Source organism: Macrobrachium rosenbergii, chromosome 58, assembly GCF_040412425.1.
Source record: "Macrobrachium rosenbergii isolate ZJJX-2024 chromosome 58, ASM4041242v1, whole genome shotgun sequence".
Lineage (NCBI taxonomy): Eukaryota > Metazoa > Arthropoda > Malacostraca > Decapoda > Palaemonidae > Macrobrachium > Macrobrachium rosenbergii.
Window position 1 is genome coordinate 13,597,401 of NC_089798.1, and position 20,482 is coordinate 13,617,882.

The 20,482-nt window shown below is 38.6% G+C and overlaps 1 protein-coding gene across 5 annotated transcripts in view; it reads right to left on the minus strand.

Annotated features, from left to right (window-relative positions):
- The window catches only part of LOC136837312 (TIMELESS-interacting protein), a 129,498-nt gene that overhangs the window by 24,885 nt on the left and 84,131 nt on the right, over positions 1–20,482 (minus strand). For all 5 annotated transcript variants that reach the window (XM_067102063.1, XM_067102062.1, XM_067102064.1 and 2 more), the window contains exon 6: positions 14,113–14,263. In XM_067102063.1, coding sequence (XP_066958164.1) covers positions 14,113–14,263 — 151 coding nt within the window. The remainder of the gene's footprint in view (positions 1–14,112; positions 14,264–20,482) is intronic.

Here is a 20,482-nt window from a genome sequence, read left to right on the forward strand (position 1 = left end):
GGTTCATTGTAGCTGATGCTTCATACATATGGGGCACAGAATCCTAGGTTAGAAATGATGTCAATCAGTACTCTTGATCTATACTTTCTGTGTAGATGAACACCCAGACCAGTTTGTATGGGCGAGACAAATGATCTAGGACGAACAGCAGCAATGATAGCATGCTATATACTGATTGACTTTCTTTGTATTTGATTATCATTTTTTTTCGGTTTCAAGATTCCATCAATGAACATACGAAGATAATCTGGAACAAGCTCACAATTTCCAAAAATTACTTTCTCTGCTGAAGGGAATACTTCACAATTGTAAGCTTTTGAACAAATGTCATTGTGAATTATCAGAGCAGCAGTTTCTATCAGTCTTCTAGCATCTTCAGCAGGATCACTTTTTCATGCATCATACCATTCATCCGTTAAAATATCTTTCATACATTCAGTGAAACACACCACTCCACTCTTACCTATCTTATCAACTATTGTTATTTGATTTCCATAATGGTTCTTGAGTTTCTTCTTCAAGTATTGATTACCGTAATTAATACCAGCGTTTTCATAGGTACTCATAATTTACATTAATTCATCAATAGAATACTGGCATTCATCATTTTTTTCCAAATACTCGCACAGTTTGATAAATGCTATTGACTTTTCCTTATCCATTTTTCGTCCCTGTAGTGTAGCTGTCTCTTGTTACTTCAGTAGAGACCTGCCAGAGGGGGGAAGACAACTAGCCTGACTCCTCTATGGGCATCTTTCTGCTCGGAAAAGTTGTCCTCTGGTGGATGCTCATTCTCGGGGCGTGGGGAAGAGCTCTCACCTAATCCAATTTCCCTTTCATTTGAAGGCTACTTCTCTGGTAACCCCACAAGGCATTGGTGATGTGCCCCCAGGTGCTGCACTCAACATCATCCTTGGGTGATATCTTCCTCTACTCGCTGCAACCTAAGGCCACACTTGGCAAGAAGTCCTAAAAGAGATTAAGTCACCATTGTTGTCAGTGTCTTCGTTGTCGAGTGCTATCGCCTCCCATTCTTCCAAAGCTAGCAAGCAGAGGCAGAAGAAGGCTGCCTCACCCTCTAGCAGGAAGTCTTGTAGAAATTCCAGCAGCCAGCCCTCTTCTGCAGAGACAGCTGACGGGTCTCTCACTAGTACCGCGAGTAACACTGCACCAGTTGCCAAATGCTTGGGTGAAACTGCTACCTGGGGTTCTCTAGACCCCTGGTACATTGGTACCAGGCTGGCAAGGGTCCCTGGTCTACATACCAGGGTCTGGCTGCCAGCGCAGCCCAGTGAGAGAAGGTGAAAAGAGCAAGCAGGTGCTCACTCTCCCACAATTCCACTCTTTGAAGAGAGCAGCTTGGGTCCAGGAATAGTGGCCTGGTCCGGTCACCCAGGCCAGGCAAGAGGAAGGTCCCCAACTCAGTCTTCTTCACCTGTAGAAGCTCCAGCTTCTAAGGAGACTGGTGCACACTTGCAGGACAGCCTCCGCCCACATTCGTGTGAGCAGAAGCACTCTCCCCGAACTCATGCACACATCATCACCGCAGGTTGATGACTGCCCATGGCCTCGCCCTCTTGTCAGGACTTTTGTTTTTGACAGGCTGGAGAAGGGTGCTTGCAATTTCTCACCTGTCCCTCCCCCCCCCCACCTCCTCAGCAGGTTTGGGACTGGGATGGTTCTCAATCCCATTCCAATGGGACAGTCCTCAGACTGGACAGGATGTATGCCCAAGTGGTTTAGAGATCGCCAGGGGGCTCTGGTGAGTGTCCCTCTCCTGCAGAGGCAGCAGCTCGGGAGGAGCGGGACCTGGGGGAACCCAAGAGTCCTATGCCCCAGGACTCGGACACCTCCAAGTTGCAGAGCCAATTTGTGATAATTAGGATGATACATCATTTTAAAGATTTCAAGGGAGAGCACGAGGCTTTTCCTGCAGACCGCTGTCCTGCCATTGAATCACTCTGGGGACCCCAGAAGAAACCCAGGGCATCAACCGGCCTGCCATGGTCTGAGCTTGCTAATATGGTCCTGGACCATGTGATTTCTCTTGTTTCTAGGCAAGAGAATTCCCTCTGGTCCAGCTGTTCATGGAAGACACTTCCTCTGCCTCTAGCTTGCCAGAGGAAAAATTTTATTCCTTGGAGAGCCCATTGTTTGACACCACAGGTTGACCTGGACCTGACCCCCATCTGTGTCCCAATCTGCTGCTGGGGTGTGTCTGTGCAGAGGGAGTCTCCCTCTTGCAGTCAGAGGCAGCGGCACTGGAATCAACTGCCATGACAGTGTTCCAGACAGTCTCATGGATTGATCTCTGATCCCTTACAGTGGCTAAGATAGCTTCCTCTTCAGGTGTTCGTACACCCCAGGAGGACACAGTGTTTAAGAGACTGATGCTGTCTGGAGGTAGGGTTATTACCTACCTCGCCCACCAGACATTAAACCTATGGGCAAACCTAGTGCTGAAGAGGCAAGACACTGTGCTGTCTCAATTCTCTAAGTTTGTTGGTCCCAAGTCAGCTTTGATACTCAGGAACAGACCAGTACAGGTATTGGGATCTTCCTCCTCCTTTGTCAGAGGTGAGGTGATGACCACAGTGTATGTTAAGAAAAACAAATTATTTTTAAAATTTGCTATTTCTCAAATACCCCTCTGCTAGGATAGCTGTAATTCCTGTGTCAGGTGGGAGGACAACAGATCTGGAAACTAAAATTAATAGGATCATTTATTCTGAACTATCAATTGACCTATCCCTTTTGGGTGATTCAAGCATTTATTGTTTAATGTTTGTTTTTTCCATTTACATGAGTGGGGAAGTTGGGGGGGTACCTAATAATTTTTTATAAAAATTTCTAATTTTGAAATAAATCTTACCTCTCTGTTATGATACCTGATTTGCATACTGACAAAAAGGAGGTGGGAAAAAGATGCGAGAACAAATAACTGTAAACCACAAGGAAACAACAAAATTCCACCAGGAATAAGATGCTTCTTACCTCTAATTAGAATCCACCTGCTGATATTGTAGCCAAAAGAGAACCAGTTCATTAACCCTTAAACGCCGAATGGACGTATCGTACGTCGACTAAAATTGTCTGTCGGGTGCCGAGTAGACGTACAGTACGTCAACTACAAAAAGTTTTTTAAATACTTTCAGAAAAATAGTTGTAGGCCTAGTTTGCGAAAGACTTTAAATTACACACCTTGAGGGATGCTGGGAGTTCACGGATCACGCTGTTGTTTTGTTTACAAGCATTACCCAGCCACCCATGCACGAATTTCTTTCTTCTCGCACTCCAGAGCATCAGCAACGCATCTCAGAAATTCTTTCGTCACTTTGTCGTAATTTTTGCACCGTTTTATATTAGCCGTTACATAAAGTTTTATATATGAAAATGTGCGCAATTTCATGTAGAATACAACAAAAAATAACTCGTGGTTGTAGCTTTTATCAGTTTTGAAATATTTTCATATAAATCATGATGTGCCAAAATTTCAACCTTCGGTCAACTTTGACTCGACCGAAATGGTCAAAAAACGCAATTGTAAGCTAAAACTCTTACATTCTAAGAAATATTCAATCATTTACCTTCATTTTGCAACAAACGGGAAGTCTCTAGCCCAATATTTCGATTTATGGTGAATTTTTAAAAAAAATTTTTTCTTTACCTCCGCACGCGGTAACTCAGCTGAAAATCTCAGACTTTCTTTAGTCACCTTGTCGTAATTTTCACACCGTTTTATATTAGGCCTTACATAAAGTGTTATACATGAAAATGTGCGCAATATCATGTAGAATACAACAAAAAATAACTCATGGTTGTAGCTTTTATCAGTTTTGAAATATTTTCATATAAATCATGATAAATAGAAAAAATTCGACCTTCGGTCAACTTTAACTCGACCGAAATGGTCAAAAACTGCAATTGTAAGCTAAAACACTTACAGTCTAGTAATATTCAATCAAAATTACCTTCATTTTGCAATAAACGGGAAGTCTCTAGCACAATATTTCGATTTATGGTGAATTTTAGAAAAAAAACTTGTTTTTACGTCCGCACGTTACGAATTCATGCATCATTTTGTTAAAATATTTTCTCTGTGTTGCTTTGATCATTTTACAATTTGTTATATACCAAAATCATCGCAATTTAAGTGTACAATACAACGAAAAAAAAATAACTCATTAGCCTTAACCGTTTTGCTCACAGCACAATTTGTATACAATTATATATGAAATTTTTTTTTGCGCTGTCATATACTGTATTCCAATATTTATATATGATTATATTTTTTTTCATTTCTGATGGTTGCATACTAAACTTCAGGCAATGACAAAAAAAGGAGCCAAAAATGAACTCTTAATCTTAAAAACTAAGCGTGCTGTGATTTAAAAAAAAAAAACTTTTTTTCCGCTTTGGCACTAACTCCTGAATGCCGCCGGCATACGACAGACACTTTTGTAAATAGAGGCTCAGCGTTTAAGGGTTAAGGTACAAGGACCTATGAAAGATGCTGGAGGTTTCTTGGAAGGGACACCACTCTCACTTTGATGAAATTGAGGCAAAAGGCCTTGTGCCTAGGCCAGCAGAGCAAAGACAGTAAATGAATGAAGGCTGTAACTTAGCCTAAAATAAGCACCTTCATACTACCCAAAATATTTCCTAAGTAAACAGAAAATGCTAGAGTAAAGCTACCCTAATCATTCACAATATGTGTTCCCTTGTCGTAACTAGGGCGAAGTGCTTTGCGTGATTCGTACTAAATCTCTCCATCTTGTAAATAGTGCAAGGCAAATATGGAATTACATCTCCACTCGGCTGCACTGATATCACTCAAAGCTGGAAATCGAAGGTAATTGCCTCTGCTCTCACCTCATGAAACTTACCTTCAGAAGTGGGAAGAAAGAGGGGTCTAGATTAGGTTGCACTTCCTTGACCAGTTTCTCAAATAGACAGGCCATGTCGATCTGGTTTTGAACAATGTCTGAGGTCCCTAGTCCTTTGCCCCTAGAGACCATGCTGTGACTGGACATGAGAGTTTTATACATCTGGCACAAAGGAAGACAGACTAAGGACACAAAAAAATGAGGACAAGCCTGAGACTTAAATATACTTTCTGTGCCTTAACCCCTTTCAAGATTAACCCGAGATATATCGTTATCAGTGTGCTAAAAATTTTGGACTTACCACAAGATATCTCGTTGAAAAGTTAAACGTGAATATTGGGATAATACGAGATTTCTCGTGGCTCAGTATTGTTACAGCAGGCTTCTCCGAGATATCTCGTCCTATATCATACGTTTGGCAGTGGTATTTGCTGCTGGAAGTCGTGAGTTACCAACGATAATTTTCTGTATTTTTTTCGTACCGACGACGCGTCATTAGTAGCACTTCAGCTGCCATCTTTGACCTTTGTTTTTTTGTTTTTTGCATATTTTTGCCTAATTAGGTAAGTTTGGTTGCATTATTTGTCATCTTAGACTGATTATATGTTATATTATTGATTCATCGTGTTGCTGTTGTGTCTTTTGTTAGCTAACCCCATGAGTATTTTGTGGTATATAGAGTAACCGGTGATCTTGAGAGGTTGTTCGTTCAGTATGTACGTATTTTATATCGTATTTTAAGCCTGTTCTAAGTAAATTTGGTTGTTTATTTGTAATCTAAGACTATTTATATGTTATATTATTGACTTATTATGATGATTTCGTGTCTTTTGTTAGTCTCTTGACCATTTTGTGATACGTCAAGTATAATTTTTCCGAGGATTTTTTCCGTTTTTTACGATGAGTACGCACTATTTTACTAGCTCTCCAGTGGTGACTTTTAGAATCTTCTGTATTTCTTCATTTTCAAGTTTTAGGTAAGTTTCATTGTTCTTTTTTTTATTTTAGACTGTTTATATGCTATATTGTCGAGTAATTTGTTAGTATCTTGACTATTTATTTATTATTCTAGCCTTTTATTTATTTTTTATTTTAGCCCAGTTATGGCAAATTACCATGACAACAGTGATACTGAGGAATCATTTACAGAGCTTGAAAGTTCTGGCTCAGAAGGCGACGATTCAAGCTTGGATGATTCCAGTGACGATGACAGCGATACCAATACAGATACAGATACGGTAATGGATGAAACACAATGAAGGAGAATCGCAGATTCTACTCCCCTCCCCCTCGATTTCCATTCACAGGGACAACAGGTCTCAATATCCCAGGGAATATTGAAAGTATGTCGCCTTTAGATTTTTTCCATGTATTTTTTGATGACGAACTGATTGAACTTATTTGCACTGAAACCAATAGATTTGCTGAGCAATGCAATGCAGACCCAAATACGTGGCGACCCAAATACGTGGCATCCTGTAACTCCACCTAAACTCAGAGTTTTCTTAGCACTAAATACTTTGAAAGGAATTGTGAAGAAGCCTGAAGAATCCTTGTATTGGTCTAAAAATCCACTTCTTAGAACCCCAATTTTTGCTGAAACTATGCCTTTCAAAAGATACAAGAAAATCAGGCAGTAACTGCATTTTTCTGATAATGAAGCATACGATGCAAATTCGCATCCTAATCCCAAACTGAATAAGATATATCCTATTTATGTGCACTTAGAAATAAATTTAGAACTGTCTACACCCCACAAAGAGATATTTCAATTGATGAGTCTCTTGCTATATAAAGGAAGATTGGGATGGGTACAATTTATCCCATTGAAGAGATCAAGATTGGCATAAAGTTCTTTATGTTATGTGAAGCAAGCACAGGATATGTGTGAGTTTTTGATTTATGTAGGTAAAGGAACACAATTCGACCAGGATTTCAATGAATTGCCTATATCCTCACAGGTTGTAATGACTTTATTGAAACCTCTTTTGAATAAAGGCTATTGCCTTACAATAGACAATTATTACACCAGTCCTGAGTTAGTGGATATTCTAGTAAAATGTAGAACAGATTGCTATGGCACTGTTAGAATAAATCGAAAGACCTGCCAGTTTCATTGAAAACTGATAACTTGAAGAAGGGGGAAATGTCTGCTTATCGTAGAGGTAAAGTTATGGCCATGAGATGGAAGGATAAAAAGATGTTGTTCTACTCTCCACAGTTCACAATAGTGATGAAGTTGAAATTGCGGTAGGAGAGGTACAAAAAGAAGCCCAAAGTTGTATTAGACTATAACCACACAATGGGTGGTGTGGATAAGTTGGATCAAAACTTGGCAAATTATCCTGTTCCCAGGAAAAGAACAAAAAAAATATTACAAAAAAGTTTTCTTCCATCATCTAGATCTAGCCCTTTGGAATGCATATCAGTGTTTCAAGATGAGTAATGAAAATTGCTGTTCATCTCTCAAATTCAGGTTGGAAATAATTGATTCCACTCTGAAGAAGTATCATGCTGAAATCCCTCAAACAAGACCAGGTAGACCAACTATTTCAGCGAATCCTACCCGCTATTCGCGAAGGCATTTTCCAATTGACATTCCTCCTACACCCAAAAAGAAATTTCCTACAAGGCAATGTGTTGTTTGCTCTAAGAAAAGGGATAATAATGGAAAACCGAACAGACGAGTGTCTCGCCACATGTGTGAGATATGTGAAGTTAGTCTGTGTATAACCCCTGCTTCAAATCATACCACACAAAATGATTGGGAAATACACTGGTTTATGTGAAGTGAATTTTTTTTTTTTTTTTTTATCCAAATGAAGAGAAATATATGATTTTGTTTATTCTAATGGTGACATTTTTTTTTACTCAAATGAAATGAAAAAATACTTTTGTTTATCAAAATGAAGTGGAAAAATAAAAAGTTATCAAGCATCAATATGTTTTTTATTCAATTCCTATTATCAAAATTACTAAAACGAAGCATACGAGATATCTCGTGATAGAACAAAATGATTATAATTTATACGAGATAACTCGTTATTGGCCATAAAAAGGTCTCAAGTGGAGTTTCTAAAAATTACAATTTTACATAAAATAATCACAATTTTCTGTTGAAATCAAATTAGAATAGAGTCTAAAGTTATATTTTAATTTAATTCAATAAAACAATTAGATTCTTTTTGAAACATTATGTTGAAAAAATAAGTCTTTTAAGGGGTTAAAAAGGGCAAAAAGGAAAGGACTGTTCCTTGGAAAGTAAAGCCCATATTGTCAAATCTTTTAGGAAGGCCGAGTTTAAAGGTTTAAGGGTTTAAATTGAGGCACACTTAAATATGCAATGCTCAAGTCCCAGCCCACTGGTTTAATGGAACATAAAGGAATCTAGATTTAAGGAACTGAAGGCTTCCTAAATGACTAGGTTAGCAGAGATCCAGACCAGAATATCTTAATATGGATGCTAGCAGTATCTCTTTATAGCGTAAGCAGACACACCTTAGTGAAGCATAAATGAGTAATGAACTTCATTAAGTTATTAAAGGGGTATGGGTGCAGGAAATCTTCTTGGAAAAGCACCAAGCTCTAAAGACTGACCACTGTCTCTCATACAGTGCATAGATTGCCTTCTGAAATTAATGACTGATCTTCTGCACCCCTTGATAAAATCTCTTGTTTGCTAGAGACAATCGAGTCTCCTCATGGCAGCTGAAGCATGGGGAGCTTCTGGTGAAATCTGATGCATCCTGGGTGCACGAAAAGATCCCCCCTTAGTGGGAAGGGTCTAGGGCAGTCTATCAGCTGAGACAGTAAATTTAGAACCATTCCCTGTATGGTGACCATAGTGTCACCAAGGTCATGTGTGAATTTGCTATCAGCTGAAATTGTCAGAACCCCTTGAATCATAGCGAAAGGGGAAAAAGTATTTAGGTCCAGATAAAACCAGATCAACAGCATGTCTACTGCCCAAGCTTTTGGATCCTGAACCAGCAGACAAAAGTAGAATTTTGTGGCAGAGATCTAGAAGTGCCCTCAACTCCCATCTACTCATGCAGACTTGTGGAAGCAGAGTCTATTCCAAAGACAAAGCTGGATCCTCCCTGTTCAGCTAATTGGCCACAATATTTATTTCCTGGCACAATTGAGGAAAAGAGAAACGTTCCATCCTTCTCCCCAGGTAAAAATGCAATTTGATCAGGAACAAAACTGAGTTTGTCTCTAAATTGCTTAAATAAGCCAGTTCTTGCCCTGCACTAGTTCTTCCAGTGCTAAAAGGATCTTCTACATTTTTCCTGGCACAGTTGAGGGAAAAAATGTTCCTTCCTTCTCCCCAGGTGAAAATGCAACTTGATCAGGAACAAAACTGAGTTTGTCTCAAAATTGCTTAGATAAGCCAGTTCTTGCCCAGCACTAGCTCTTCCAAAGCTAAAAGGATCTACATTTTTCCTGACACAATTGAGGAAAAAAATGCTCCTTCCTTCTCCTCACGTGAAAATGCAACTTGATCAGGAACAAAACTCTGTGTTTGTCTCTAAATTGCTTAGATAAGCCAGTTCTTGCCCTGCACTAGCTCCTCCAATGCTAAAAGGATCTTCTACATGCAAGCATCACTAGTCGATTTATGTGTCACTCCCATTCCTCTGCAGACCAAACCCCTGATGTGTCTGCCAGCTGCAACCACACCCCAACTTTTGGTCAACATGCCTGAATACCATGTAAGGTCCTGAGCTCTTCAACTGGAGGAAGGAACCTCATAAACCACGAGGTCAATGATTCCACCATCTCAAAGGCTTCTAAATCCCTGGGGACCAGAATTGCAAGAAAACTGGTTGATTTCTTATTCCATCAATTCTCCAGAAAGCATTGGATTGGCCTCATCCTTAGACTGGTTCCAGTTTCTCTATGGAAGCCATTTGTCTCAGCAGAAACAGCCATTTGAAATAATTATCAATATTCCCCAAAGACTTACTAATTTAGAAGATTGACTTTTGCCCTTAGGCTTCTCCTTGGCTGTCCACTAGATGCCCACCTGCCCAACTGGGACAGGGTTCGTTAAAAAATTTGGGGAGATGCAAAAAGTGGAAATAAGCATCCAGCATATCTACTAACTGCATCCAATCTTCCTCTGGATTGCTGCTAAAACCAAACTTATCACCTCCAGAGTAAATGGAGTAAAGCATTCAGTGCTGGTCTCTATCCCCCCTGAAGGATTAATACACCAGAAACAGGCGACTGTAGAAGCCATGGAACAACTTTGTAACAAATTCCACTATCCCCTTGCATAAGAAAATCTACATCTCGCTGCAGGATCTGGAGCTTCTCCTTGTAGTGTAGGCAGGAGGGGGAAACTAAAAGTGAACTCACTAGGAGAGCCTGGAAAAGTGCTGTAACTTTCTTTCTTTTGATACTCTGCACCAACATAAAAGGCAGGCTGTTGCTGTGGTTAAGGGCGCCTAAACACCTGTGAGTAACAAAATAACTCCCTGGGCTCTACTTTTCTACCTCCTGCAAAGTAGTGCCAAAGTCAAATCCTTCAGCAAAAAATGAAGGGGTGTCCCACAATTACATCAGTTCTGAGACTGAATAAATGAGAAAAGAACATAATTGTTCTTGGTACTCAATCTTAGCATTGTAAATAAGTACATAGACTCCCCCGGGAATAAGAAAACATTCTATCCAAGCAGAACACTCTGCATTAGCATTCTTCCATGCTGACAAAGTGGAGGTTGATGCCAATGCCGGAGCCTGAAGTGCCGATAATGTGGAGGCTAGAACCCAATGAGGTGACTGGCGCCAATGCCAAAAGCGTCTGATGCACTGACGATGTGGCAGCTGGTGTTAATGCTCAGTTAATGCCTAAGGAGACGCTGGTGCCTGAGTGGTGGCTGGTGCTACCACCAAAAGCATCTGAAGTGCCAATGATGTGGCAGGTAACACCCTAGGAGACACTGGCACCCAAGCAGCGGCTGCTAACTCCAAAAGCATTTGAAGATCCGACAATGTGGTGGGTATCACCCAAGGAGACACTGGTGCCTGAGTGGCCCTTGCCACTAATGCCAGTGTCTGACGACGTGGCAGTTAACACCCAATGAGGCGTTGGCGTCAGATGAGGTAGCAGTTGGCACTAACGCCAAAATCGCTGGAAGTACTGACGGCTAAAAAACCTGGCTGAGAAGAAACCATACCTCTGCGCTACTGAAATAGTAGCAGTCACCAGGTTCAAGGCCTGTTCAGGGAAGGAAGCGAGCATCAACACTGTAGAAGAGATCTAGCGCGCCTGAAAAGAACTGGAATATACACGAGGAGACCGGGAAAGACCCCACAGCACCCATGGAGAGTGGTATCGCAAACACAGTCTCGAACACTCTCGCCATCCTCATCTCAGTTCTTTCCAACAGTCCCTCCTTTTTCCTCTTAAGTGCCCAAGTTTCTGCCCCATATAATAGTACAGGCCTGATAATTGTCTTATAAATTTTCATTTTGAGCTTTAATGGCACTTTCTTGTCTAAAACAACTCCAGTTACTTCCCTCCACTTTCGCCATGCTTCTTTCACTATCTGTCTCACTGCTTTCTCAGTACCTCCTTCCTCTGCTATTTCTGATCCCAAGTAGTTAAACTCATTGTTCTGTTTTAGCAGTGTACCATCTTCCACTTGAATGTTTACTTCTTCATGTCCTTCTTTGCTACTAATCATTAGCTCTGTCTTTCCAATGTTCACTTTCAATCATTTCTTTTCTAGGGCTCCTTTCCATGCTAAAAACCTTTCTTACAGTTCTTCTTCTGTGTCTGCTATAATGACTAAATCATCAGCAAACATCAGTTCCCACAGTTCTTTGTTGTTCCTTAATTCTGATGTCAAAGTGTCTATATCAAACATCAGTTCCCACAGTTCTTCGTTGTTCCTTAATTCTGATGTCAAAGTGTCTATAACGACGAGGAACAAGAATGGACTCAGAGCTGACCCCTGATGGAGGCCGACCTCCAGCCTCAGTCTCCCCATATTTTGTCCGCACACTGGTTCTTGCCCCCTCATACATCATCTTCACTAACCGTACCAACTTCTCTGGTACTCCTCTCTTTCTCAACCACCAATAAACTACTCTTCTTGGTACCCTGTCATATGCCTTTTCAAGATCCACAAAACACATGTAAACTTTCCTGTTTCCTTCTAAATATTTCTCTTGGACTTGTCTTACTATAAAAATAGCATCCACTGCACTCTTTCCTTTCATAAACCCAAACTGCTGCTCACGTATATCTATCAACTCTCTCAACCTCCCTTCTACTATTCTTTCTAGTATCTTGAATGCATGCTCCAAAAGCTTTATTCCTCTGTAGTTCCCACAGTTTAACAAGCCTCCTTTATATTTTTACATTTTAATCATCCAACAACCATTCCAGTCCCTTGGCATTTCCTCTACATCCCAGATCTTTTCCAGTGGTAAGTGCACCCACTCTTTACCTATATTTCCCAATGTTTTAATAATTTCTATTGTTACCTCTGACTTTCCTGCAGCTTAATTTACTTTTCCTTTCTTTATAGCATTCTCGACTTCACTCTCTCTGATGTTTGCTGTTGGTCCTTCAACTGGAGGAACATTTTCCAGTTCTTCACACTCATTCTCAGTGTTTAATAGTTGTGAAAAATATTCTTTCCATCTTCTCTTGACCTCTTCTTCCTCAATGAAGATATTTCCATATTCATTAATAATTCCTACCTCTCCTACATCCTGCCTGTCTTTTCTTCTCACTCCTGCAACTCTGTAGATTATCTTTTCTCCATCTGGTGTTCCTATCTTCTCATACCACTCTCTCAAGGCTTCTCCCTTTACAATCACTACCTTTCTCTGTTTCCCCTCTTTGTTCTGTCTATACTCTTCTCTTGTTTGGTAGTTGTTATCTTCTTCCCACCCTTTTCTGGCTACACTCTTTTCCTTCACAGTTGTTTGAACCTCTTGATTCCACCACCATGTTTCTCTTTCCTGTTGCTGCTTACCACTTGTCCTTCCACACACCTCTACTGCTGCTGGAACCACAATCCCTTTCATATCAACACACATCACTTCAGGCAATTCTGACATTCCATTTATATATCTCTCTTCTCTGGCTCTTTCCACTTCTGAACTCTCTTTGTCTTCTCCCCCTTCAGCTTCCTAGTTTTGATCCTCCTATTCCTGGTTGGGGCTTTTCTTTTCCGTATTGCTTTCAACCTAAAATCTGCCACTGCCAGTTTATGTTGAGCTACAACAGATTCATTTGGAATAACCTTACAGTCCATAATGATTTTCTTGTCTTCCTTCCTAACCAAAACATAATCAATTCGTGTCTCATTCTGTCCACTTTTGTATGTTACCAGATGACTTCTCCTTTTCTCAAACTGTGTATTCATGACTATCAGATTCATAGCTTCAGCAAATTCCAACAATCTATCGCCTTCCTGCTTTCTTCTTCCAAAACCTCTTCCTCCATGTATTCCTTCAAAGCCATCAGAACTCTCACATACATGGGCATTCAAGTCCCCAGATAACACTAATAGTTCACTTCTTGGAACTCTTCCCATATTTTATTGATAAATTGCTGTGTACATTAATACTTGAAAATTAGTAAATCTTTTTTTATCATAAAAAATGTATTTAGTCATGAAAATACAATGAACATAAAGTAATTAGTGAATATTGCTCTACAAAAAATCTGCGAATTAGTAAATTTTCCGTGATGTATTTAGAGATATGTTCCACAGAAAAACCCATGACTAACCAAAGCTGCGAATGCTGAACCGTGATCTACCAGGAATCCACCGTAAGTTACCCTAAACTGCTTGGGCATCTTGAAACTGAAAAAATACTTTCTCTTCCTGTTGCAATACATCTGGATTTGCAAAAGCACATTTGAGATGTAAAAGGGGCTAAAGAGTGGTAATCACAAGTGGAACTCAGGACATTTTGTTTGCCAATTTATAATTCAATTCAAAGTTAATATCACAACGTGCCAGGCAGAACAGTACAAGTATAATGACAGGTTTGCACTTTGTATAAACACATTTGCTGAGGTACATTGCCAATTACTGTACAACTCGGTGAAAGACACTTAAAAATAAACCCCATGAATCTGGGTTTATCAACACATTATTAATGTTAACAAATTATTTTTCTTGAACACAAATTGAACACTCAACATATTGTAACTCATATAATGAATATAAAATAAAACATAATAAAAAACTACCTGATCTATTGGTATGATTTAGGTCATCTTGAGTCTCAAGGCTGATATCAACTTCAGAATTTTGCTGCTCCTTCATCCGGGCAAGTCGTCTTTCTTCTGCAAGTCTTTTGTTTCTCTCTACACGCTCCCTTTGTTCAGCTGTCAGAGTTACCTATATAAATGAACAAAATGTGAGATTACATGAATAATTTTATAACAACAGTGAAAGTTTAGGAGGGTTAGCAAAGCTTTTACACAGTAGTACTGTATCTCAAAAATACAAGATAACTGCAAAACACCAAAAGCTTCATGAAACAAGACAATAAAACTTGGTTAAAAATAAGAAATCCTGGCAAAACCTATTGAATACAGTATCCATCAAATAATTCTTAAGCTTGTATCTTCTAAAATGAAAGATACCGGAGAGTCTAACTACCTAAACAGATAAACTATATATCTAAAAAGAATGAAATAATAGTCAGTTAAGCATATTCTTCCACAGGGCCATTTAAACACTTACACATCACCAAAATTTATGCCACACTGGTCAATATAAACCAGGTCTCTTGAGGAGACTTCATAATCAGCAGTTTAAAATTATCAATCCCTAATGTTTTTTGTATAGTACTCTTATTGACTCTAGAAGTAGATAAGCATGTTTTTCTAATGAGGTCTGATAAAAATAAAGGACAAAACTGCATATTAGCGCATAACCTGAAGGAAGCACTACACCTACCTTTTCAGAGACAATAGTATGTAGAGATCATGAGAATGGAAATGATTACAGGTTGACCATCACTAATCCGGCAATCAGTAGTCCGGAACAATCAGTAATCCGGCATAAATTTCGGCAAGAGTAATTTCTCATGTTTCTGCACTAATTTTCAAATTTCCTGGGTCGCTGCGATAACTCGCTCGCCGGCCACTTCGATTTGGTGGCGCAGTGTGCTGCATCAACAAACTGGTAGCCTAGCCTACATTATACTGAACTCTATTCACATATATTAACAATATTATACAAACATTAACATAACGAATGTGCATCTTTTTCATGGATCTTTTAAAAAGTTATGCTTTACTACATTGTTTCCAATTGCGTATACTGTATTCTCATATTGCCTTTGTATTATAAATTGCGATCAATGTTTCGTTCTGGGAATCGATATTGTGGTGTTTATTTCGCCGCATTTAACTAAGTTCAAAGCGCTTTTCTTGCTTGTAGTTAGCGTAAATGAATATGGATAATTTACTTATTTGGGACAAGGATATTTTTCGTTATACGAAGTGTTATTAAGTCGAAATATAACTTAAATATATCTCATTGTGAAATTAATTTAGCTATTTTTTTCGTTAACCCTTAAACGCCGAGCCTCTATTTACAAAAACGTCTCCCGTATGCGGCGTTTTTTGAGTTAAAATGAAGCGGAAAAAATTTTTTTAAAAATCACAGCACGCTTTAGTTTTAAGATTAGAGTTCATTTTGGCTCCTTTTTCTTTGTCATTGCCTGAAGTTTAGTATGCAACCATCAGAAATGAAAAAATATCATTATCATATATAAATATTGAAATATATGACTTAAAAAAAAATGTTTCATATATAATTTTATACAAATCACGCTGTGAGCAAAACAGTTAAAGCTAACGGGTTATTTTTTTTTTCTTTGTATTGTACACTAAATTGCGATGATTTTGGTATATAACAAATTTTAAAACGATCAAAGCAACACAGAGAAAATATTATCACAAAATGATGCATGAATTAACGTAACAACGGACATAAAAAAATGTTTTTTTCAAAAATTCACCATAAATCGAAATATTGTGCTAGAGACTTCCCGTTTGTTGAAAAATGAAGCTAATTGATTGAATATTACTAGACTGTAAGTGTTTTAGCTTACAATTGCAGTTTTAAAATTTCAGTCGAGTTAAAGTTGACCGAGTCAAATTTTTTCTATTTATCGTGATTTATATGAAAATATTTCAAAACTGATAAAAGCTACAACCATGAGTTATTTTCTGTTGTATTCTACATGAAATTGCACACATTTTCATATATAAAACTTTTTGTAACGACTTATATAAAACGGTGCAAATATTACGACAACGTGAAAAAGAATTTCAGAGATGTTCGCCAAGTTACAGGCGCAGACGTAAGGAAAATGTTTTTTCAAAAATTCACCATAAGTCGAAATATTGTGCTAGAGACTTCCAATTTATTGCAAAATGAAGGTAAACGATTGAATATTACTAGAATGTAAGAGTTTTAGCTTACAATTGCGTTTTTACCATTTCGGTCGAGTTAAAGTTGACGAAGGTTGAAATTTTCTTGGTTATCGTGATTTATGTGAAAATATTTCAAAACTGATAAAAGCTACAACCATGAGTTATTTCTGTTATATTCTATATGAAATTGCACACATTTTTCATATATAAAAGTTTATGTAACAACTAATGTAAAACGATGCAAATGTTAAACAACGTGTGAAAAAGAATTTCTGAGATGTTCGGCGAGAGTTACTAGCGCAGACGTAAGGAAAAGTTTTTTCAAAAATTCACCATAAATCGAAATATTGTGCTAGAGACTTCCAATTGGTTGCAAAATGAAGGTAAATGATTGAATATTACTAGAATGTAAAAGTTTTAGCTTACAATTGCGTTTTTGACTATTTCACCGAAATCAAAGTTGACGAAGGTTGAAATTTTGGCAGTTATCATGGTTTATATGAAAAATATTTCCAAACTGATAAAAGCTACAACCATGGGTTGTATTTTTGCTGTATTTTACATGAAATTGCGCACATTTTCATATATAAAACTTTATGTAACGGCTAATATAGAACAGTGCAAAAATTACGACAAAATGAAGAAAGAATTTCTGAAATTTTCGGCTTAGTTTCCACGCGGGCGTAAGAAAAAAGTTTTTTCAAAAATTCACCATAAATCGAAATATTGTGCTAGAGACTTCCAATTTGTTGCAAAATGAAGGTACATGATTGAATATTACTAGAATGTAAGAGTTTTAGCTTACAATTGCGTTTTTCGACCATTTCGCTGAGTCAAAGTTGACCAAGGTTGAAATTTTTGTAGTCGGCAGACGAATGGTATGTCCACTTGGCACCCAACAGACAATTTTAGTCGACGTATGATACATCCAGTAGGCGTTTAAGGGTTAATATATAACGTTCGCGGGAATCGTTAACTGGCCGTTTGGGGGCATGTTTGTTTTGTGTAAAAATCAAGATTCCGTTAAGCTATTTTCTCTTGATTTCATAATAAGTCCTGCTTTACGTGATTTATCTTTTATCGCATGGAAACAGTAGTAATTTGTATTCTTTCATGGCCAGTAGTTTTGATTAAAATACATTCTCACCAGTTTTATTTACGGTCGATTTCATCCATGTTGCCGATGCACAATAATTTATAGTCATTAGCAGCTTGAACATTGTTTTCTCAGCTTCAGCTACAACTTGCAGCAAAGTTACTGTAGCAGTATATTTCCCTGCCAATCTTTTCTCCAAAGGAAATAGGGGTATAGTAAAAAAATATATCAGTCCTATTGTACAGTACTTAAAGTCATTTGTAACACAACTACAGTAATTGTGTATTACCAGTCGATAGTTGAAATAAAGCAAAACAGTTGTTATCCGATATGATTATTAGCAAAACAACAGTTTCCCGTTCGGTTGTTTATGGCTGTACGCATTTACGCAAGAGTATAACGTTACTAACAATACTTTTTCTGGGCTCGACCTGTGTCACCCAGTGAAATGGTTCCAATAGCACACATTTCTAGGTATAGATATTGCTAAATATACCAGAGAAAAAAGTTATTCATAATGCCAGGGTTACTACCCCTGGATCGATCACCACAATGGTGTCGGTATGCACTAAGGGACCCATCCCTATACTTCCTTTCCCACCCGGATAGCATACCAAGCTTGGAGGGTGCTAATTTTGGGATGAAGATGGCGGGCGCGAGTGGTAGGTGGCGGCAAGCGGAAGGTAGTAGGTAGAACGGCTCTCCCATATTGGGGGCTTTGAGAATGGAGAGATCTGTTGGGCAAAGCATCTGTGATAGTGGCTACCACTCACCCCTTAGTGCATACCGACACCATTGTGGTGATACAATAAATTTAGTAAATGAATGGATAGCTTTTTCTCTGGTATATTTAACAATATCTATACCTAGAAATGTGTGCTATTGGAACCATTTCACTGGGTGACACAGGTCTTCCCCCAGAAATAGATTTTTCCGTTGTCAAAATCCCTCTTTTACTTTTTTTAACTAGCAGATGGAATAAAGAGATGGAGGAAAAGAAGTTTTTCTATTGTAAGTTGGTCTCCCTCGCTGCCTGATTGTACATGCTGCCTGCGCGAAATCTAAAATTATTTCCTAAATATTTTCGTACCGGTATTAATTGCTAACCCCATCGGAAACCCGAAATATAGTAAGTCAAATTATCGTAACTCGAGCACTACCTGTATTTGATAACTGTCCTTTCTTTATTAACCAACTTGTACTGATTTATGGGATATTTTAATTCTAAGATGAGGTGCTTAGCTACTGGGTTTCGTGTATTCTAGCCTAATAAATGGCTAATCCGGCACCCTCCAGGTCTCAATGATGCCGGATTAGTGATGGTCAACCTGTATTTCAAAGCTCTATTCATTAAAAAAAATTAGGAAGTCATTTCCTTGATTTCTAGCTAATCTGCAGAAAAAAAAGAAACAGAGAGGAGGAGGGTGCATACAAAATATTCTCAATAAGTAATGGTGAGCAGAGAGATCAGCTGACATGAGTAACACAATGGGAATGAGTAAAGAATTCTTTGCTGTCGTTTATTAAAAAGCACCTGAAATCAATAAAAATGTACACTCTTTTAAAAGCATTTTCTTGTGACCTCTACCAAATTTACCAAAAAAATGTGTCTACAGAAAAGAATGTGAATACTGTAATAATTGCATGGAAATTATTTGTGACTTTAACGTAATATTTTGGCAAGGTTTTGCTCAGTCATGTAAAGCTGAATTAGAGTCTTTTTCCCCCACCAGGGGTTTTTCTGTATTTAAGTGGTACCTTGCCCATGAGTGTTTTTTTTTATCTTCTCATGTTTTCCTCGTTCAATGGCTCGTCTGCCCTTCGCTAATGGAAACCTTTTGGGGGAGTATTCGAGAGTTCACTTGGCTCTTCTGCTTTGGAAGGATGGCTTGATCTATGGCTTTGCTTTGGCAGGTACTTTTGAGAGAGAGATCATGGCCTTTAATTATTTTTGGGATGCCTTCCTGCTTGCCACGATCCTTGTACCTTTAAAGGATTACCTCTTCTTTGACCCGTAAAGCGGGTTTTGCTCCTGTGCCTCCCGGAATTCTCCGCTGCTTTACCCACTCTACCTGCAGGTGGGTTATTGGAGCTCCAAGCCTGCCACTTCTGCCGTGCTTGTCCTCCTGAGTTGTGACAAGGCTTACTCTGAATTACACACCTGGTAAGGATATATGCATTATACTGTGTTAACTTTGAACATCACTCACACGTCAATAGGCAGCTTGCTAGTGTGTTTTCTTCGTGCCTCTTGGACAGCCTTATTGCTGCAGTGTATCAGTGCTCCTCACCAGCATCTATATATATATATATGTTCTTTTTGGTATCTTTACATGAAGGAAAGTCTTCACAATTATAAGTGTAAATATTCTGCTTGTGGTATTTGTACAATAGGTTTAAGGTTCTCTTCCTTTTGGTTCTCTTACTGTTGAGTGATATTATTTATGTACTGGTGTGTATGATAAATTCCTACTTCTACCTAATTTCTTTCCCTTCTACTTCATGAGCGAAAGTTAGCTAGACGAATGAGGGTAGGATTTGTTAGTGAATGTGTTTCTACCCCCCTAAATATTCAGCTTTTTGGGGACAGTCAGTGTAATAAGTTTATTTTTTTTGTAATAAATTGTTTGGTTATTGCGTGGTATCTTGAACCCTCTTTAAGTATTCCTCATTTGTCTTTTGTGCTATTTTGTGATCCAGCCCTTTAGAATATAAAACCACTGTGGCCTACATCAGGCCAGGTGAAAAGAGCCAGGTCTAATAAATCTTGATAGACAATATTGTAATGGTCATATGTGGTCATTACAATTGGCAACCTTGCCAGGATCACACTGTAGTACATTTGTGGCTGAGGAAGCACTCAGAGAGGAGGCAGGTTATTGAACAGTTTATAGGTAGGTGAGACAGGTCCCCAGGGTTTAACAATGTTGCTTTTTGAGAATGAGGAGGCCTCTTTTGCCCAGTTTCTTGTTAATCCTGGATGGGAACAAAATTTGTATGACCGTAAACAGGATCATTTATGGCTAACTGCCGAATTTCTAAATTTAGATTTGTCAACTGAGATCAGGAAGG